This window comes from Mycotypha africana (assembly GCF_025528875.1).
Source record: "Mycotypha africana strain NRRL 2978 chromosome Unknown BDF20scaffold_1, whole genome shotgun sequence".
In the NCBI taxonomy this organism is placed as follows: domain Eukaryota; kingdom Fungi; phylum Mucoromycota; class Mucoromycetes; order Mucorales; family Mycotyphaceae; genus Mycotypha; species Mycotypha africana.
This window is the reverse complement of record NW_026515725.1, coordinates 1,884,565-1,905,072: the sequence shown is the minus strand read 5'-3', so window position 1 is coordinate 1,905,072 and position 20,508 is coordinate 1,884,565. Positions and strand designations below refer to the sequence as shown.

Here is a 20,508-nt window from a genome sequence, read left to right as displayed (position 1 = left end):
GATGTGCTTAACAAACAAATCTCTTTGACGGTGCATCTCAATTATCAAATATAAAAATTTTGTCCTATTCTCATCACAAACTTGAATACAATAACTCCTTGTAGATTGACAGTTAGCCACTTAATAACTGGGAGCTTTAATTACGTCGACCACAGTAGGTATTTATTAATGTTTGACTGGCAAACAGTCTTTTTTTTTTTTTTTTTTTGTAGATGACGTTTGGACATCAGTGAACGTTAATGCCCGAACCAGAATTTATCATATTTTTGGAGTATTCCTTCGTTGACGCGTGCCTTATCTTCTTCCTCCAATTTCAATCCTCTATTTGATGCCAAAGGTAATTGTTGGTATTTTGCGAAACAATGAAAATGTGACGAACAAATACGTATAGAAGTGGTATAAATTTTCAGAGCATCACTTTAATGACCGACTCTCATGATGGGCTTTGTTAAGCTCCATTATGATGAAATAAGGTGGTTATCTTTTCGAAGCGTGTACCATGGCAAGATCAAGAATGAAAAAATATGAATTCTTTGTCATATTCGATCTAAGGTAATATAATAAGATAGCTATAAAATTACTTCAAATCCTTTTAAATCCCTTTCCTCGTGACTCAGAAATGATTTACACGCTGAAACAAACTTTTATTAGAACTCGTGAATACCATATCTGATCTATCCATCAAGTGTTGTGCTAAATTGTACGCCGTATTAACTGTGATGTTTTGATTTAGCCTTCTTCTGATTGCTCTTCATATCATTGACGCAAATTTTTGATAAGGATCCTCAAGTGACATTAGCTACCTCATACGAGAATTTAACAGGTTGCCATCATAGGATATTGGTTACTTGGATCATCTCAATAACTAAAATAGCCTTAACCTATTATCAAATTTCAAGAATTTGTGACCAAGATAACAAATCATGAATTATTTACTGAACAAGGTGATGATGATCAAAGTTCACTTGACCTCCCAAAGGGAAGCTGCTCGTCGTGTTTACGTTGATCACAAAAGGAAGAAGCCTACGAAGAAATATAGAAGAGAAGATCATACTGCTGTAACCCTTTGATTTCTGAAAGATGCTCTCCGGTCTGACTACGAAAAGAAATTAACTATGGAGTGACTACCCCACAGTTGAAGACAGACAAAGTTGACTGAGAAAATTGAAAAATTTGAACGAGAAAACGCATTGTTACAGAGACAACTTTAACAGTCAAAAAAAATAAAAAAAATAACAGCGGTTGATGTAGGTTTACGCGTCATCGTGTACTTGATACGAATTACTCATACATTAATGGGGAATAGGCTGAAAAACCAACTGCTGAACAATTTGAGATGAGCATAAATGTTTTAGTCATGATTGAGAACACGACCTTCCAAACCGGCATTTTTGCTGCTCAATCTTAAGCTACCTATACAAGTGCTACCATTGATGATAGATAGAAAAGAAAGATGTTGAAGGTTCCTTCATCTGCCGTAAGCCAGATAGCGTCTCTGTTAGATACGGCAAAGCTATCAAGTCTCTTGCTGTCCTGGCTGCCTTAACAATCGGTACATCAGGACTCTCACACACTTTATTTGACTCAACTTTTCCTGCCTTCGCCACCTTTAGAATCAGTCGGTCCAGTATTGAGCGCTTTACAACCTCTCAGCTGAATTCCTCAAAACGAAGAGATGCACTGACATGGGCGAAGCTACCACAGGACGTAAGTTGATTTGATTTCGTGACTGACTTTAATTTTCGGGATTTAATGTTGCCCCTGATAACTTTGGGCATCCCCGCCTTTTTTATTCTTTTCTTCAGTTACTTACTTTACTCTTACTCATTTTTCGACCCAAGCAATACAGTACAATGCTCTTTGTACGGTCCTTTCTTGGAGCAGCTCCAGGAAGGGTGACACTTAAAGCTGTCACTTCCTCTCTATTGGAGTTAACACCAAAGCATACTTTCTCTTTATTGCCTATCGCCGCAGGACGTCGTTGGCAATCTACCGAAGCCGATGACAAAGATCTTGTAAGTTACAGCCTCAAGTTCAAAGAGATATACCTATTGAAGATAGAGAGCAGCAGTAGCATTTTCAAAAGGGTGTCGTTTATTCCTAATTTGCATAATCTCAATTATTTTGACAGGAACGTTTGAAAAAACTTCGTAATATTGGTATTTCAGCACATATTGACTCTGGTAAAACGACATGTACAGAACGTATTCTTTATTATACTGGACGTATCAAAGAAATTCATGACGTTCGCGGCCGTGATGGTGTGGGGGCGAAAATGGATTCCATGGACTTGGAAAGAGAAAAAGGTATCACTATTCAATCTGCCGCAACCTATGCAAGCTGGGGAGAGAACAACATCAATATTATTGACACGCCAGGTAAAATATACGAATAATAGAAATTGATAAACTACATTTGCATATTGTAAATTCTGCCCCTTCATGTGACACTTACTTATCTGTTAACCTGCAAACGTCATTTAGGCCACGTCGATTTTACTATTGAAGTTGAGCGTGCTTTGCGTGTATTAGATGGTGCTGTGCTAATTTTGTGTTCTGTTGCTGGCGTACAATCTCAAACAATCACTGTGGATCGTCAAATGCGTCGTTATAATGTTCCTCGTATTTCTTTTATTAACAAAATGGATCGAGCTGGTGCAAATCCTTTCCGTATCATTGATCAACTCCGACAAAAGCTTAAATTGACAGCTGCTGCTGTACAGATTCCCATTGGCGCAGAAGATCAATTTAGAGGTGTTGTGGATTTGATTAAATGGAAGGCTTACTACAACGAAGGCGAGAACGGCGAAATTTTAACTGAAACGGATATCCCTGAAGAATTAATGCCATTGGCTACTGAAAAACGTACTGAATTAATTGAACAATTGGCTAACGTGGACGATGAAATTGCGGATCTTTATTTGTGTGAAGAAATACCCACTGCTGAGCAGCTCACTGCTGCTATTCGTCGCGCTACTATTGACTTGAAATTCACTCCTGTATTGATGGGTTCTGCATTCAAAAATACAGCAGTTCAACACCTCTTAGATGCTGTCGTTAAGTTCTTACCCAATCCTACCGAAGTTACAAATACAGCTTTGGATATTACTAATGGTGAACAAAAGGTGAATCTTGCTTCTACTTCTTCGAACCCGTTCGTTGGTCTTGCTTTCAAATTGGAAGAAGGCCGTTATGGACAATTGACGTACATGCGCATTTATCAAGGATCTTTGAAGAAGGGCTCCTTTATCACTAATGTAAAGACTGGTAAGAAGATTAAGGTTCCTCGTCTAGTGCGTATGCATGCCGCTGATATGGAAGATGTGGATGAACTCGGCGCTGGTGAAATTGGTGCTATGTTCGGTGTTGATTGCTCAAGTGGCGACACTTTCACCGACGGTACTCTTCAATACACTATGACGTCTATGTATGTTCCCGAACCTGTAATTTCACTTTCTCTTACTCCTAAAGGTCGTGAAACTGGTAACTTTTCGAAAGCTTTGAACCGTTTCCAAAAGGAAGACCCTACATTCCGTGTCCATGTTGACGCCGAGTCGAAGGAAACCATTATCTCCGGTATGGGCGAACTTCATTTGCAAATTTATGTCGAACGTATGAAGCGTGAATATAATGTTGATTGTGTTACCGGTAAGCCACGTGTGGCTTTCCGTGAAACTATTACTGCACCTGCCAAATTTAACTATACGCACAAGAAGCAATCTGGTGGTGCTGGTCAATTTGGTCGTGTTATGGGTACTATTGAGCCTATGACACGTGATGAGGAAACTGGAAAGGATATTGACTTTGAGAACCGTGTGGTAGGTGGTAACATTCCTACCAACTTTATACCCGCTTGTGAAAAGGGCTTCTTGGATGCACTAGAAAAAGGTCCTTTAATTGGTCATCCTGTCAATGGTGTACGCATGATTTTAGAAGACGGTGCTGCTCACGCTGTTGATTCCAGTGAATTGGCTTTCCGTACCGCTACAAAGAATGCTTTCATCGAAGCTTTCAACAAGGGCCGACCTACTATCTTGGAACCTATCATGAACGTTTCCATCACTGCGCCTACTGAATTCCAAGGTTCTGTTATTGGTGGTATCAACAAGCGTAAGGGTACTATTGTGGATACAGACGTTCGCGAAGAATATTTCAATGTTACAGCAGACGTTCCTCTCAATGACATGTTCGGTTACTCAACTGAATTAAGATCTGCCACTCAAGGCAAGGGTGAATTCTCTATGGAATATAAGGAACATCTTCCTGTACCTACCCACGTTCAAGAAACACTTGTCCAAGAATACAAGAAGGAAATGGCCAAGAAAAACAAATAGATCGAGATATGAAACCTGTATGTACTATTATAACCTCTATAATTTTATTGGGCAAACCTGTTATAACCAAATCCCGTTTCCATAATGAAGAAAAAAATCAGATGGAACTGATGATAACTGTATAAAATTAGATATGTATTCAATCGTTATATGTTTTTGCTTATGTAACTCCTTAAAAGTAAAAAAAATTTTAAAATTGATCCTTTACATAGTATGTCGAGAACTATTTCTGTAGTCATTCATCAGCTTGATTCATGGATTAAGGGTCCTTAGCCGAACATTTTTGTCCAAGAAGGACTTGTAAGCATTTTTTAACGCGAGGACACATCTTTTCGACGGGGACACTTTTAATTTTATATTTTTTTTACCATAGTAATGTCTTGTTCTGTCCTTTAATAAACAATGTCAATATTGGTGCAGCATCATGAAAATTTTATCACTTAGAACGTTGCACTGGAGCGGGATGACAGTTAAACTTTCCGACTTCATTGTTTTTCAAAAGCTGATGTCGAAGAACAATCTCTATATTGCTATCGTGATCAATTGCAATTTCACAAATGTTGGGGTATGTTGTCAAAAATCGTTGATGTCTTCAGGGTATGTTGGTAGACCAGCATAGTCAATTATGCCAAGCCGTACATCTTGTTGTAAGTAATATAGACAACTAGTGAGATCGGCGATGTCTCCTTGACAGTCTTTTAGCGATGCGAGTATGGTTTGGATTGATGGCGAATCTCGGGTTCAAGATTGGAGCCTTCGCTGCACAGCATTGGCTTACATAAACTTCCTGACATTTCAGCCGAAAATGCAACTTGTCGACCATTAGCTGCAGCAAGTGTGAACGAGACATGTCAGTCTCCTTAGTTGTTGACTTTCGTGCATAGCCAATGTTAAGGACGTCGGGACTTGCTCGAACATGCTGCCAATATGATGACATGGAATCGTTTAATTCGATTAGATGTTCCCGCGTTTCTTTTCGCAGAATCCAAAGATTTCGCCCGTATTTGACTTTTCCATTCAGCCTGGCTTTTTCTAAAGGTCCCCAAACTATAGACTGACCAACCCAATACTGTAACTGCACTTTATTGCATTTTCGACTGAGGCTTGGAAATATGTCAATCATTAATTCATACTGCATTGCTGCAGTAACAAACCGATGCTCGAAGAAACTGCCAATGGCGGGATCGACAGTTGAGCCAATAGTTTTCATTATGTGCAAAACTCTCTGTTTGCAATAAGGTATAATAGGTCCGTCAAACTTGCGTTTTTGGCCTGACCCTTATTATTGTCTTGAGGTTTGTGGGCGGCATCCTTCTTGCGTGTTAAATTGTCGACGTCGTCTTCACTATCAGTTGTATTGCCATCACCGCTGTCAATGATATCGTCCTTTGATACCTCGGTGGGCGAAGAAGGGGTGATGGAGGATATGTTAAAAATGTGTATGGATGTCGTTCATGGACATCCAACCCAATTGCTGCCGGTCACATAGGGTCTTGACCACGAAAATAGAAGAATAAGCCGTGTTTCTTGAGATGCTTCTTTGCTATCTTCGGATTTTGATATGTTTACATCTCATATGAGTATTTATAAAGCTTCTGTCACACTTTATAGTACAAAGTTTAAGGATGGAAGAGGCTATTGAATGTACCCCTTAATGAGCAAGACACTGTTATAAGTTTAAGGACGACAATTTTCACAAGTGTATCAGTCTGAGATAGAAAAGTTTAAGAAATCTTTATTTGTTAGGAACGAACTGTTAATTTACGGCCTGAGCACGCACAGAACAGAATGACCCACAGGAAAAAATAAAAATCATACATTTTAACAAACTTGTACACAAAAAAAAAAAACCACAATTAAACCTTCTTTTCTTTTCTTTCTTCTATTCTTTTTTTCGTTCGTTTGGTTCCCGCAATCACGGCATCTCGAAGCATCAACACATTAGCACACTATTGCTAAATCAATACACTCATTCAAAAGCGGTGACGCATAAACCAGATTTATGAATTCAACAACAACCTTGGGCAACGATTCACTAAGTATAGTCGAACCTCATGGCGCACTATATAAAATTATTGGCGTATCGTTAGCAATAGCGAGTGGTAAAGTTAACGGATGTTTCAATAACGGTTTTATCGTATTAATTATGTTTTTCACATGACTTTTTCTTAACTCTTCTGCTTTATTCCTAATATGCATAGGTGTCTTTATTGGTAGTAGTTTTGTATTCAAAAAGAAAGGATTATTACAATCAACCGAGAAATCAGGTATTTGAAAAAAAAAAAACCAAAAACAAACAAAACTATGCGACTATGCTATACAGGATAAACGCAATGACAAATGTCAGACACCATTTTATTTATTTTATTCATTTCTAAATTTGATAAATAAAGGTCGAAATGCTGGCGAAGGATATGGATATTTGAAATCGACGATGTGGTGGACAGGAATGATATTAAGTAAAGTGTAAAGAGGCTTTTTATGTATCGTTTATTATGTTAACATACACCCTTTTTGTTATCCAGTGGTTGTTGGGGAAGCCTGTAATTTTGTTGCATATGCATTTACACAAGCAATATTAGTGACACCCTTAGGAGCATTAAGTGTTGTGTTAAGGTATATATAGAAAGAAAGAATCATATGAAATTGATATAAAATCAAGGCACTAAGATGACGACAAAATACAGCGCTGTCCTTTCCTCTGTTTTTTTGAAAGAAAGACTGTCGTTTCAGGGAAAAGTAGGTTGTTTACAATGTGTCCTCGGTGCAATCATTATTGTCATGCATGCACCAGAACAAGGTGCAGCTGATAATTCCATTGACACTTTCAAGTCCCTTATGTTTTCTGTGGGATTTTTGGTTTACGCCTGCTTAGCTGTCGGCATCTCTCTCTTCTTGGTGTTTTATTGTGGGCCACGTTGGGGATCCAGCAACATGTTGGTCTACATCTGTATTTGTTCTTTGATTGGCTCTCTCTCCGTTGTCTTTACTCAGGGCATTGGAGGTGCCATTGTTCACTCTCTTACTATCCAGAATCAATTCACCAACTGGTTCGTGTATTTAGTCCTGATTTTAACGTTGGTAACATTGGCAGTAGAGATCATCTATCTCAACAAAGCGCTGAATATTTTCAATACAGCCGTCGTCACACCTACTTATTATGTCATTTTCACCACTCTCACAATTGTCAGTTCTATTACCTTTTACCGAGGATTCGATGCTTCGCCAGTCAATGTTGTTACTTGTGTATTTGGATTTTTGATTATCTGTTCAGGAGTGGCTTTATTACAGCGTTCAAGAAGTGAAAAGTCAGCAAATGGGACCGGTGATGATATGGATGACGAAGCTTTTTTGATGGATGATCATCGTGAACGATATCTACCCTCTGTTGGAAGTGAAAAGTTCTTATCATCGGAGGAAGATGAAGGAGAAGATGGAACAGAACATGTAGAAGTATCCACCTCGGCAAGAAGAAATTCTTTATTATGGCATCGATCAAAACCATCTATGGAGGAATACAATAATGTTGAATTGGCTGCTTACTCGAACGGTGTTTCCGAACTTACAGAGAACATTGGGCTATCAACGCTGAAAAAACCAAACATGACAACGACATCAGCATTATCGAACAATAATAAGGATTCAGGTAATTTGTCAACAATAGAACCGGTTTAGGGTGATGTGGTAGTCATGCATTGTCGTTTTGATTCTTTACTCTACATCCTATAGTGAACATATCCGTGAATAATAGCTATGAAGAAACGAGCAGTCATAATTCAAGAAGTAATGTTAGAAGAGCGCAGGATTCGCTTGATACAATTACGACTAAGAGACTAGGGCTTAACAGGGATCATGACAACGATACAAAAGGTCTAATAAGTAATGGTAACGAACATGGAGACGATGACTATTTACTATAAAGCACACTCTTGATTTCGATCAGATTTGTATAGTACTCTTTCTTATTTTTTGTATATTAAATTCTTTTTTGTGTTTATAGTTCAATAGACAGTTACCCCTTTCTACTTTTTAGTTTGCATATTTATTCTATAATATACACGCATACACTCATAATATATCGTTTTTATGTTGATCTTTGAATAGAGTGAAGAAATACATATACAATGAACTTAAGATAGAAGTTCGAGCTGGTTCTTTCTAACTATTGGATCTAAAAAATTGGCACCTTTGACCTTTTATTATACAGCCTTTATTATGTACTAATAACAGCTTACCCATTATGGCGCTCTTACCATTGACGGGCATTCAAATGCTTAATGCGTTGTTCAATTTGATCAACGACTTTCGTTAAAGGAGCAAAAAATGAATATTTCTACTTCCGTACGAGACACTTTCGAATTTTTTAGTGGACAATTTGAGCTTTATTAGGAGACGTTTCTAGGTTAAACAGGATACGAATTGAAATACCTGTAAGATCTTTACACTTTAATTGGAGACATTACTTTGAAGGTTATTAGATACTCTTCAATTGATAGCGGCACTACGTCTAAAGCACTATGAGATGTACTAAAATTTTAGCGCGACACAGGTTTTATTAGTAATAGACATAGGGTTGTGGTATACGAGACGTTCTTTATGGATCAGATAAATTGATCTACGGGTTCTTTTGCCACATACGTACATAACAATTGTTGTTGTCAATCGTAATAAACAATAAATATTGTCAAACTCGAAGCATTTACAGAAAGTTGCCTTTCCTTTGATTTCCATCTTCTTCTTCTTATTCTTCTTTCATACTTTCTTTCCTCATCCTGATAGCTACTACTCACCATGTACAAAGCCAAAATCTTGCAAAAAATCAAATCGGTGACAGAAGCCCATAAGAATAAAGCCAAAAACGAGTCCTTCGGTAAGTAACACATGAGCGCGCTGCCACAAATAAGTTATAGTGGTAATCCTCTGATCATGTTTCGTATGACTAGTGAACGTCGAGTGCAAGGATTGCAAAACACGCGGACATTTCAACAAGGCATACCATGAATGCAAGTTTTACAAAGCAGTTTCTGCGCGTGATGGTAAGTATCATGCTCTCGCTACAGGATGATTTTATGTTTGCTTAACGCAAATTTAGTTGGAAGTAGCGGCAAGAAACGTAAGCAATTAGCTACAGTCAAGGAAGGAAAGAAGCAAACAACTGAAAGATATCAAGTGCATCAGTTGTGACTTAAAGGGTCATTCTACTTCTCGTTCCCTCTGTATCAAGGCAGCAAGCGTGCTGCAGATACGATGGTGAACATGCTTGTTGATGGAGGTATCAGATACGACGAAGAATTACGGAAAAAAAGAAGGGAAGAACAGATGAAATAGCCAAAGAAGAAGGGCAAACCTAACTTAGTAAAACAAGAAACAAAAAGAAACCGAAAGAGAAAGAGAAGCAGGGAGAAGAAGAGAAAGAGGAAGATAACCACGTTCGGTAAGTCTTGTAGCGATTAACTGTCAACTGAATTTGCGTATACTCACTCTATTATCTTTCTTCTAGAAGACGATGGATTCCTGAGAAATTCAGGTTGAGTGATAGCAAAAAAGTTCCTCTGATTGTATTTGGTGACGGCATGTTCAACAAATCCGCCGTTCATCTAAAAGGCCTTAGAACTGGTGTCGTTGGTGTTCTTTCGCGTGTCTTGAAGCGAAGAGAGGCTGCCGGCGAATTACTAGTGATAAGTATTGATGAATATCTGACCCCTCGAACATGCAACAATTGCCGCTCCAACACCGTTGAACCATTGAAGACTGTTCCAGGCCAAAGCATCCTTGCCTGCAAAACTTGTTCGATACTTTGGAACCGGGACGTCAACGCTGCAAAAAACATGTTGGCAATTAGCGTGTCGATATGGAAGTTAACATAAAGACCTACTGAGTTTTGTAGAAAACCAAGGCGGTCACTCCTCCAAACGCCAGAACGAAACTGGTTCGATTTTTACAGGTAGACCCTTTATCCAGAAAATTGTAGTGGCGGCTCGTGAATTTTCTGCGGAATTCTACACTTCGAGTGAATAAAGTATTCAACAAAAATATAATAAAGCCTGAGAAAAATACCTTTTATCTAATAAATCACTGAAGGCAATTTTCTAAAAGAATACTTTACTTTTATATATCTTAAAGAAAACTAAGGAAAGAACAAAGATGCGACAATATTGTCGATTAATCTTTTGAATAGACTTTGAGCATCAGTATAAGTTCTGAAGTAGCCGATTCTACGTCCTTTCTTGGAAAACTCTTGACAGTTTATTCTTTTCTCGGTGCCTTGTATTTTCACAAAACCCTTACCCAATCCATGTCTACTTTTCTTTCATTCAGAGTCGATGTTTTTTAAAAGCTTTTGAATGGTGTCCTGCTGCTACTGGATTAAGCTCTTTGAAGTAGGCTTCCGGCAAAGAAGTGGATAGTTACTACATGTGTTTACACGTCTCAGAATTGAAATTCATGGTTTGGATACATTCTTATACACTTTGTATTGATATAAACCTCTTCAATCAGCCTCAAGTATTCTTCCGTACTGAGCGTTATCATATGTTCGGTCATCCCAACAACGCCAAAAACCACAATTTTTATTAGTACATAATAAAGGCTGCATTACTAAGATCAAAGGTGCCCATTTAGTCTTAGTGGTCGTCTGAAAATTGTAAAAGTGAGTAGTTCATGCAAAGTTTATATTGAGGAGTGGAATCACTACGGCTGTTTCATTCGCTGTTGTTGTAGGTTGGTAAAGACTGTATAAAATTGCTTACCGAACTGCTTATCATCAGCAATGAATTGAAATGAATCTTGCTGTCTCTTTGTTCGAATGAAATAAGAATGAGGGACATAGATATCCTCATCTTCATCTTCATTCAAGGGTTTGATCGGTTGAATTAAATCTTGGTAGTGGATGAGGTCTAAAGCTTCTTTACACTATTCAAATATACCTTATTAGTTTATTATAAGGCGATCAAGCATTTACTGTATTCTTTTACTTACCAAGCTGTCCTGAAACAGAGACAAACAGTCATCTTTCATGATGAACAGCCGTCTTTTGCGAAACTTTTTACAATGAAAGATTTTTCGATGAGAATACTGCAATATTCATGTCACTCGTTCATTTATGGGCCAATACTTTACCGGACTACCATTTTTTACCACAGATATGTATCCACTCATATGTATTTTTGGACTCAAAGAGTATGTATTTTTTGTTGTGGTGATTTGCAGTTTATTTGAGGTATTCTTCCCATTGAAATTCTCTGCCGCAGAAGACGGCGTTCTACGCTCCTTGTCTACCGAGTGTTCGGCCGTTTGTCCAGGCTTTGACTCAGATATAGTATATTCTTCTGTATACTGCAGTGTTGCAGATCCCTTGTTGCTATTCTTTTGATTTAACAAGTGAACTGGTTCCTCACTAAATGCTGCTAAACTACTTTGAAGTCTTACAGTAGTTGGATGATGCTGTTCTTGTTGTCCCTCTACTATTGCAGCTTTTTGATGTATATCATTCGTTGCTGTGTTATTTAATAGATTGCTTGATGTGCATTGCATAGCACCTGTTATTATTGTGCTGTCCGAAGTAATAGAAGTCGGCGTTGATAAAGAGGGCGTCATAATAATCTGTTGGATTTCATCCACATCATCTTGTTGCTTATTGTAATGAATATCTCTCTTTTGGGCCTGGTTACTATTATGCTGAAGAAGGTGCATGTTTAAATTTGTCTCTGATAGAGCATCTTCCGTTGGGAAAGGTGTGAATGGTAGGTTAGCATGGACATCGCTTTTCTGCCTTCTGTCAAATAACTGTTGCTGAGGTTGTTGCTGTTGGGATATTAAAAAGGCTGCGGATGAAGATCGTTTCGAATATCGCCGCTTACTACTTTGTTGTGATTGTGGTTGCTGCTGCCTTGATGATGGCTGTTTTACACCATTTTTCAGTTTTAGTTTGCAGCAAATATTAAGGTCATCAAAGTCATTTAAACGAGCTGCTAATATATCAATATGAGGTATTTCGATCAAATTGCTGGTGATGTATCTACTGTGAACCAGAGCTCTAGCTGTAACATATATAAGTTCTCCTGTAATGATTTGCCCAAGAAAGAAACATGTCTGTTGATTATATTACCTCTTGTAACACCACTATTATATCACATACAATAAAAGCATTTAATTATTTGATCTCAATTTGATTTTAAAGCTTTCACAGCGCGCCACAAAATTCCAGACTCTATAAATCTTACCTGATTCGTTCTGGGATATAGGTTATAAATGCGAATTTCCCTTCAATTCTGACAAAGCCAAATAAGATTTCGTTTGTCAAATTATTTCGAAATTCACTGCAGTTAATATAAACAAAGAATACGGAATGAGATTAATAAGATATAATGCACATATCTTCGCACAATGGGAAATAGAATGCATCTATATTACCTTAAACCTTGGTTCCCATAGGCATATAAGGAAATGGTATCTCTTGTGCCATTATAACCCAAAATCAACCTGAATATGAAATTCAGGAAAAGGTCTGAATTTCTTTGTTCTCTCTTTTTTGGTACCTGAATTTTATGCATAAATTACTTGTTTCTTACCAGTCAGTAGATTCATCGTCGACAATGGAGATGTAAGTATTGAGAATCCGAGGATCGCTAATATCGCACATTCTGGTAATATTGTATGGTTTCTATTTTTGACAGTAGAATGAAATGCAAAGGGATAATAAAAGGGGGTTAGTGCTTGTTGTAATGAATGAGAGGCAGAGGAGAGAGGTCTAGGAAATAGCAGTCTTTGATGGATACTGCAGTTGCAAGGATATTTCAAATCAATATTTAGAAAAAAGAGAAGCAAAATATTTCAGACAAGTCTGTCTCGTAGCTGTTTTATTACAATGAGCCCTTTCATATATTTTGTGGTTGACATGCTAAAAACAGCAATTGAAAATGTTTCCGGTGGCAAAAATGAAGTAGTGGCAAACTTTGGCAATGATGCATGGGCGAACATAATTGAAGAACCGATCTGACGTTTATGTGTGTGCTTAACCTTTTTCATACAATTTGCACAATTTGCCTTCTATTGTCTCAATATCCTTTCTGATTGGAAGTGAATATGTAAAGATCAGAACAGGAGTAGCTGCTATGCACAAATAATCTGTGCTCCTCTAAGATTCTCCATATTTAGGGAGTAATCGTCGGGTAAACTTTATGAAAATTTTGACTTGCCTTGTACTTCTTAAAGGATTCAATACAGCCATATAATTACTAATGATAGCTTATATCTTACATTAGAACGAGTATTTGAGCCGTAACAATTCAATAACTGCCCGTCTGCATGTACCCTAATATTGAAATAAATAACAATAAATTAGAATAGCATGAGTCCCGGTACTCATTCTCCTTTGTAGCACATAAGCGTAAATACGTTTCAAGTGTTTAAAGAATCATTTTGCTATGATTACGATTGGCATTTGAGATATGGCAGATAGTATTCTTTTATTCTGTTCAGAAAGACAGCACCTATCAAAACGTCAAAAGATTGCTATTTGCTCTTTTCCAAACTATCATAGTATTGATGCTTACAATGCCAAAAGAAGTTTTCGTCATTTCTAAGTTCTCGTTTTGGTAAGAAAAAGGTGCCCAACATATTTTTTTTCCCTAAGGACACATCTTTTTTCTGAGGGGACATATCTTATAATATCTCTATTTTCTCTCTTTTGCCATGCAATAACCAACCGGTAATACACTGCAATAGCATTCTATAAACAGCTATACCTGTAACCGCATCTGCAACTATAAAATTTTAAAACATGATGCAATATCGGCTTGCACAAGTATTATTGGCGCTCAATCTGCCATCTTCTTTTGTGTTCGATTCTTGGACAGCGCGTCACAGTCATGTTATAGGTATGTTAAATATAAGCACATCAAACAACGATTTTGACTCTTGTGCTTTTCAATTTACTGAATGATGTCTGGGTGTTCAAATTCGAGTAAACGCACCTAAATATTGCGAAATCAATAGTGTCATTACTCATTAGAGTAAATATTATTCATATTTCTGTACAATAGCGTTTCTTGGTTAATATACTGTTTGATCTAATTGCAAGGCTTTTCTGTGCACCTTGATATGAAAGTTAGTCGAGCGTTACATATAAACTCCTTTGTAAGTGAGAGAAGAAGTTGATTAACTTAAAACCCCTCCCCCCCCGCTTTGCTGCTTGTCGTATACTCGTTAGTTCATAACGTAAGTGGGAAGCATTGCTCTAGATCCACTCCGTTTGCCCAGTCTACGGATACTCCCGTTCATTGGACTGACAAAATGCTTAGTAAAAACTCTGCATCTTTCTCAAAAGTTCAGCATTTTGTTTTTCAGCAGCAGATGAAATTGTATGCGCCGATTGAAAGGTACTTTCCTTACTCTGACTCTCTTTTTTCCTTTTTTTTTTTTTTTTTTTTTTTTCTCTAGACATTCTTTTTTTTGCAATGAAAGATAAAGATATTAGCCTGTTAGAAAGTCTTCCTGTAGAGTTACAGATTCAAATTTTTTCTCTTCTTGACAATACAGATTTAGTGCTTTGTTTGACAATCTGCAAAACTTGGTGCAACCTTGTTCAGCAAAAATCTCTCTTATATCAATCCGTAAACATCACCAATTTAAACGACTTTGAGAAGTTATGTAGTTTCTTTAAAAGGCATCCAGAATTTCGGCCATTGGTTAAGAGGCTTTGCATTGAAGAAATAGGGCTGCCTCTATCAGAATTACCATTACTTCCAGCGACCTTTCCTAACGTGGAAGAATTTTATTATTACGAGGAAAATAAACCCTATAGGCAACTCTTGTATGGTCCAGAGACGCCCGGAAAATGGAATGCGGTTGAAGCGGGAAAAGCATTCAGTGCTTGGAAAGATAAATTGAAATGTATCCACGATTTAGGTACACCTTTTTCTGCTCTTGCATTACTATCAAAAGGACTATGCGTCAATTTAGTTCACATAACCATGAGCTTTATTGGAATGGAAAACGAAAAAGAAAAACTCAAATTCATCAAAAATCTCGCTCATGCACCCAACCTAACCTCTTTACGGACTTCTTGGATCACTTACGGCAAGAAAGATATAGAGAATATTCATAAGTACGCACCAAACCTGCGAGCATTATCTTTTTATCAAGTTGGATTTTTTAGTGGCAGAAGCAAACGCGCTGAAGTTACTGTCGAAAAGACAGCTGATAAGATTGAAACTCTTACGGCTGAGTATGCTAGTTTCCTTGAACCCGAAGGTCCCTGGATACGATATTTTGCTCAGAAATACCCCAATTTAGAGAATTTCATTGTTTTACGAGGAGATGATGAGGATAACGACAAGTACCATTACGAGGACAACCCTAACGGAACATCGGATTATCAACTACTTGCAACAAATTGCAAAAAATTAGAATGTTTTCGCGCTTACGGTTTGAAATTCGATAAACCCTTCCTTCGCGCATTGGATAATGGTGGTATACAGTTGAAGACGATGGCGCTGGGTACGCATCATACTCATCGTTTCTTTGAACTATTGATGAAGTCCAACCAAATCAACTCTATTGAATCATTAACTCTATCTGGCTGTTGCTTTGCTGATATGACAAAGTATCGAGAGCCTTCAATCAACTTTATAAAAAAATTAGCCAAGTTTCCAAATCTCAAACATCTCAGAATCAATGAAAGTAAGGAAGAAGTGATGGGGCATGACCATAACCGTGTACCTTTAGACCTTTTGTTACAAAACTTAAGACACATACAATCGATCACCATGGATTTTGCGACGTTTGAGATTGCTGAGGAAACAGATACCCCCTTCGATACAACGTTGAAGAAATTGATTTTGGAAGAATGCTACGTCGAAGCCGCGAAATACAAAGGGCAGGACAAAATGCATGAAAAGTCAGAAGAATTTTTGATAAAGAAAAAGTTGCCCAACGCAAAGATTATTTTTAGAGGTATGGATGATGCCCCAGATGATGAAGATTGGCGACACTTATATAGTTATAAGAGCCATTTCATTTAACAGATGCTTGCTGACATTCGTAATTATCGAAGCTGCATTATACAATACTTAAATGCTACATCTGTTACATTGCTATCTTGTATATTTCTTATTTCTAACTGTATAATATAAGTTTCATCTGTTCTCGCTGTACATATTGTTAATAAAAGTACGACCACTAGCCTCTTTGTTCAATTCTTGGGACGGCAACGCCAAGTCTCAATCATCTTTGACTCGTAGTACCAATACAATGGACAGTGTGCTTCCAAACACAATAACGGTAGTGCAATGTGCGATTATTATAAGCATCTTATGCATGTAGATTTTACTTAAACCCCTTCCGTTTGTCATTATGGTGCATAATAAAGTGCCAGGGTAAAAACTCAACTTTATGTTGCCTACATAGAAAAGATCATAAAAAGAATAAACCGGCTTGTACTATTTGTTTTATACATTTAAGGGAGTTACAGATAAGAAAAACATAATAATGAACAGTGATATTTCTGAATCTTTATTGTAGACCCTTGTTTTTCATATTCAGCTCTCCGTCAATCAGAGTCTCCTGAGCATTGTTGCATGGTAATCCAAATTTAAAGGGGAACCCCACTATATTAAAGTTGTTCCATGGCTAAAACCAAGGAGACAAGTGTGTGCATTTTGATGAAAAAGCTCGTGATACTTCTATAGAAGAAGAAAAAAACAACATATTCTTGCTGCTTTCTTTTTCAACTTCTCCCTTTATTCTAAAAGTTTTCAATCGTCACAAATATTCTTAATCTACTTCATCATCGAAAATTATGCGTGTACTAGGCTGTATACAGAAAACTAAATTCATAATTGAGCGCCTGCAAAACTATATCGTAAATAAAGATCAATACGTGAGTCTCTTGTAAAAACGACACAACAGCTTTCCATTAGACCGTCCGTTGATGCTGACATGATATTTCTATTTACATTCTTCTAAAGCCGTATATTTGCCTTTGGCAAACTTTAGAATCAGCTCTTAACGTTTTGTATATATTTGTGCCAAAATTTGTAACTTATCGGCAACTGCATGTTTCTTCCTCAGCAGAAGATACATCAAGAGTCGAAACAGACGCTGTTGTGGACGAGCATGTTGCAGCTATTATCAACGCATCCGCCCTAATTGCTTCTATTATTATGGAAATTCTGGCTAAATTTAAGATGTATGAAGACATTACCAAGCAAATCTTGGACGATAATAGTAGATTATTGTATATGATTTCTGAAATCAAAACACTAGTGAAGACGCCAGCTTTTTCCAGAGACGATTACATGGTAAATGGCATATTTACGCATGATAGACAGTGAACGGTGACTTCAAATATTGACCAAAGTTATTTAGGTTATGGTCATAGACCAGTTGCATACTTTGCTAAAGTCTTTGATGTTTGTTTTTTCGATGCACGATGAGTTGGAAGAACAACAAAAAGATGATTTCGTTGAAAACTCAACTTCACTAAGGCAACAAGGGTATAATTTAACAGCTGAAGATTGTGCACTGAAGTCTAGCTTATCTACAATGGATTTATTGCCGCAGCAAGCTTTTTCACTACAGAAACATTATGATTATGTGATTCCACGATATGGTAACGATGATAAGCGTATACATAGCATTACCTTTGTGATAAATATAACCAGTTTTACTAACCACAGTCGATTTATTTGACCATCAATTTACCAGACAATGAAAACACAAAACTACCGACACACTCAAAGAGGTATGAACAACATAATTCTAGAGGAGTACCTACTTTATTGTTTGAATATAGGGATGTATAACTGAACTTGAATTTCTTTAATTTATAGCAGCTCGGAAGTAGAGTATAAAAACGCCAACAGCAACAAAAGTAAGTAGAGTAACGCTATGTACCAAATATTTAAGATCGAGAAGCAGTTATTAAAACCTTCACAAGTAAATGAATGCCTTATCCGTGGGTTTACAGGTTCCAAAAACTCGCAAAATAATTTGATGGTCGACCCAAGCAATAGAATTAACCAATACTGCAGCCAACGGACAAAAATTGACGAAGAGCGTCATTTTTTAATCAAAAATGATGACAGTGTCAAACCAACAGAAAGCAGAAGCATAACTTTCAAAACAAAGAAAAGTGAAGAAAAGCTTCGATTCAAAAAATACAATGGATTAAAAGCTGGTGAATTTTCCATTCTGGAACGGAAACAGAAACAATACACAAAAAGGGCCACTGGTATTCAGCAAGGAAAAAACAGAAGAAATAATTTTATGCAGTTCAATGATGAAGATAACGCTATAAATTTAGAACACCTATTTATGAGGCTGACTGACGCCGAAAATGAGAACGAAGAGTATATAGACACGTTTTTAATCGCGCATTCATTCTTCACCACTTCGACACGGCTATTGCAATATCTCATAGCTCGATTTTACTGTAGTAACACAATGACAGGTCCGCAGAAAACTCAATCGAGGTAGCAGCAAATCTTTTATAGACTAGCTTTTTTGATACATTCCGTAGCTCAATATGCTTCTCGTTCGTTCCATTAATAGAATTCTCAACGTTATATTACGTTGGATCAAAATACAATTCGAAGTTTTTGCGCTCAACCCGAGGCTTTTAACTGACCTTCAAGCGTTTTTGGATGAAAGCCTGAACAAAAAATACTACACATTCGAAGTAGAAATGATTAGAGAAGCAATACAAATACAAGTAAGGTGTAGGAGCTCATTGATTTATAAAGTTTAAGCGATTGAGGTTTTGCTAAATTCATATCAGTTAGTGCAAAATGAAAAACCGTGCCTTTATTCTCAACATTATATCCCGTGTCTTAACACTACTTCATCACTCACAATGGCTTCAACGACAGGATTTACGCCTCCTATGTCCCCTAAATCGAGTCATGACGGCTCGACAACACCATTACTCTTTCAACAACCAGAAGAGATAGCTATGTATTTAACCTTGGTAGATTTTGCTAATTTGAAATGTATTACAACCTATGATTACTTAGATATGTACAGCAGGTCCCTTTGTGACAGGGAAACAATGCAAGCCACCCATTACGTTGAAAGTACTTACAATCTGTTCGTCAATTCAACAGATAATAGTGAAAAAAGAGTGGATTATATTAAGCTCATGGCTGAGAGAACAAATAGCTTAACAAAATGGGTTACAGATACAATTACAGTGCATCAATTAGGTAGTAAGCAAAGAGCAGCGATAGTACAGAAAATGATTGAAGTAGCAAAGGTAGGATGCTTGATCTGAAAGGTTTATTATGTAAGCATTCTAAATTGTAAGAATCTCTGCCCAACAAAAGCTCTGTTTAGATTGGAATAACTTTCATACAAGTATGACGATCACTTTGGGATTAATGAAACTACCTGATGTACAACCTGAAACTGTATTGAGCAGCGCCAAGCACGATCGGCAATATCTATCACTTGTCCCTACTAATCCGTCTCTCTCACATCAAGCAAAGTCATACTATAAACACTTAGTGAAGTATACCGATGTATCTAGCAATATGAGATATTACAGAAGTGCCCTTGCGAAAGTAAGATCGAATAAGAACAGCAACCAAATCTCTCAACCATGCATACCTTTCTTCCCAATCCTCTTGAAAGACTTGCACTTCTTGATGGATGGCAACGAGACAAAACGTTCTAACGATGGACTTATAAACTTTTCAAAGTTCCGTTTGTTGAAGAAGATGCTGGACACGATATCAAGTTATACAGCTTCATGCTACTGGTTTGCTTCAAATATCGATCAATATCCCTTCTCGAATGATATGTTTCGTAAAGATGTGTTTCATACCTTATTGAACAAAATTTCTCTTTCAACCGCTACGCCTTTTGTAAAAGAAAAAAACAACAACAATAATATCGATAATACTAGCTGCCAAATAAAAGTAGTGGGAAGAGTTGCGTATTCCAGTAATATGGCATCATTATCAATGTCGCCATACAATTAACATAAAAGCCGGAATTGTTGGCATTAAGAAGTATTTATGATCCAGGCCTTACGAAATTACAGTATAATATCGATTTAACCAGTCTCCATTTTGTTAAAGTCATCAATAAGCTGACATGATGATGGAAGTCATAACCATATATTTTCCTATGTTTTTATACCAGGATCATATTATACTTTTTTTTTTTTTTCTTTG

At 37.2% G+C, this 20,508-nt stretch overlaps 6 protein-coding genes across 6 annotated transcripts; 4 read left to right on the top strand and 2 right to left on the bottom strand.

Moving 5' to 3' along the window:
- Positions 1-1,853: 1,853 nt before the first annotated feature.
- Positions 1,854-4,333, top strand: BDF20DRAFT_904114 (translation elongation factor G; the record flags this gene model as incomplete). Its single annotated transcript, XM_053082987.1, has 3 exons — positions 1,854-2,015; positions 2,132-2,378; positions 2,484-4,333. 3 exons carry the CDS (start codon positions 1,854-1,856, stop codon positions 4,331-4,333), a joined length of 2,259 nt encoding a protein of 752 aa, XP_052940728.1.
- Positions 4,334-4,609: 276 nt separating this feature from the next.
- Positions 4,610-6,030, bottom strand: BDF20DRAFT_844834 (uncharacterized protein). Its single transcript, XM_053079644.1, has one exon. The coding sequence runs from the start codon at positions 5,541-5,543 to the stop codon at positions 4,998-5,000; it is 546 nt and encodes a 181-aa protein (XP_052940727.1). The 5' UTR covers positions 5,544-6,030; the 3' UTR covers positions 4,610-4,997.
- On the top strand, positions 6,022-8,460 carry BDF20DRAFT_844827 (magnesium transporter NIPA-domain-containing protein). The gene is made up of 5 exons (XM_053079643.1): positions 6,022-6,435; positions 6,535-6,600; positions 6,727-6,792; positions 6,859-6,949; positions 7,021-8,460. Exons 1-5 carry the CDS (start codon positions 6,336-6,338, stop codon positions 8,006-8,008), a joined length of 1,311 nt encoding a protein of 436 aa, XP_052940726.1. The 5' UTR covers positions 6,022-6,335; the 3' UTR covers positions 8,009-8,460.
- Positions 8,461-10,687: 2,227 nt separating this feature from the next.
- BDF20DRAFT_45009 (uncharacterized protein) lies at positions 10,688-13,197 on the bottom strand. The gene is made up of 7 exons (XM_053075476.1): positions 12,904-13,197; positions 12,746-12,814; positions 12,556-12,651; positions 12,441-12,454; positions 11,453-12,372; positions 11,312-11,374; positions 10,688-11,245 (listed from the first exon to the last, which is right to left on the bottom strand). Exons 1-7 carry the CDS (start codon positions 12,972-12,974, stop codon positions 11,024-11,026), a joined length of 1,455 nt encoding a protein of 484 aa, XP_052940725.1. The 5' UTR covers positions 12,975-13,197; the 3' UTR covers positions 10,688-11,023.
- A 3,816-nt stretch (positions 13,198-17,013) lies between these two features.
- BDF20DRAFT_44873 (uncharacterized protein) lies at positions 17,014-18,155 on the top strand. Its single transcript, XM_053075472.1, has 4 exons — positions 17,014-17,213; positions 17,302-17,634; positions 17,702-17,945; positions 18,013-18,155. The coding sequence occupies exons 1-4, from the start codon at positions 17,133-17,135 to the stop codon at positions 18,045-18,047; spliced, it is 693 nt and encodes a 230-aa protein (XP_052940724.1). The 5' UTR covers positions 17,014-17,132; the 3' UTR covers positions 18,048-18,155.
- Positions 18,125-20,477, top strand: BDF20DRAFT_44865 (ras guanine nucleotide exchange factor domain-containing protein). The gene is made up of 4 exons (XM_053075471.1): positions 18,125-18,807; positions 18,887-19,046; positions 19,113-19,586; positions 19,657-20,477. The coding sequence occupies exons 1-4, from the start codon at positions 18,224-18,226 to the stop codon at positions 20,311-20,313; spliced, it is 1,875 nt and encodes a 624-aa protein (XP_052940723.1). The 5' UTR covers positions 18,125-18,223; the 3' UTR covers positions 20,314-20,477.
- The last annotated feature ends 31 nt before the right edge of the window (positions 20,478-20,508 follow it).

What these genes read in the sequence shown, in the direction of transcription:
- BDF20DRAFT_844827 (XM_053079643.1), top strand. Translation starts at nt 6,336, where the DNA reads ATGAATTCAACAACAACCTTGGGCAACGATTCACTAAGTATAGTCGAA. An exon ending in ATCGTTAGCAATAGCGAGTG is followed by an intron (nt 6,436 to 6,534) that starts GTAAAGTTAACG and finishes TAATATGCATAG; the next exon opens with GTGTCTTTATTGGTAGTAGT. An exon ending in GTGGACAGGAATGATATTAA is followed by an intron (nt 6,793 to 6,858) that starts GTAAAGTGTAAA and finishes TTTGTTATCCAG; the next exon opens with TGGTTGTTGGGGAAGCCTGT.
- BDF20DRAFT_844834 (XM_053079644.1), bottom strand. Translation starts at nt 5,543, where the DNA reads ATGAAAACTATTGGCTCAACTGTCGATCCCGCCATTGGCAGTTTCTTC.
- BDF20DRAFT_44873 (XM_053075472.1), top strand. Translation starts at nt 17,133, where the DNA reads ATGCGTGTACTAGGCTGTATACAGAAAACTAAATTCATAATTGAGCGC. An exon ending in TCGTAAATAAAGATCAATAC is followed by an intron (nt 17,214 to 17,301) that starts GTGAGTCTCTTG and finishes ATTCTTCTAAAG; the next exon opens with CCGTATATTTGCCTTTGGCA. An exon ending in TTATGTGATTCCACGATATG is followed by an intron (nt 17,946 to 18,012) that starts GTAACGATGATA and finishes TACTAACCACAG; the next exon opens with TCGATTTATTTGACCATCAA.
- BDF20DRAFT_45009 (XM_053075476.1), bottom strand. Translation starts at nt 12,974, where the DNA reads ATGTGCGATATTAGCGATCCTCGGATTCTCAATACTTACATCTCCATT. An exon ending in GACGATGAATCTACTGACTG is followed by an intron (nt 12,815 to 12,903) that starts GTAAGAAACAAG and finishes TTTCATATTCAG; the next exon opens with GTTGATTTTGGGTTATAATG. An exon ending in TGGTAAAAAATGGTAGTCCG is followed by an intron (nt 11,375 to 11,452) that starts GTAAAGTATTGG and finishes CATTGTAAAAAG; the next exon opens with TTTCGCAAAAGACGGCTGTT.
- BDF20DRAFT_44865 (XM_053075471.1), top strand. Translation starts at nt 18,224, where the DNA reads ATGTACCAAATATTTAAGATCGAGAAGCAGTTATTAAAACCTTCACAA. An exon ending in CCGCAGAAAACTCAATCGAG is followed by an intron (nt 18,808 to 18,886) that starts GTAGCAGCAAAT and finishes TTCCATTAATAG; the next exon opens with AATTCTCAACGTTATATTAC. An exon ending in GAGAAGCAATACAAATACAA is followed by an intron (nt 19,047 to 19,112) that starts GTAAGGTGTAGG and finishes AATTCATATCAG; the next exon opens with TTAGTGCAAAATGAAAAACC.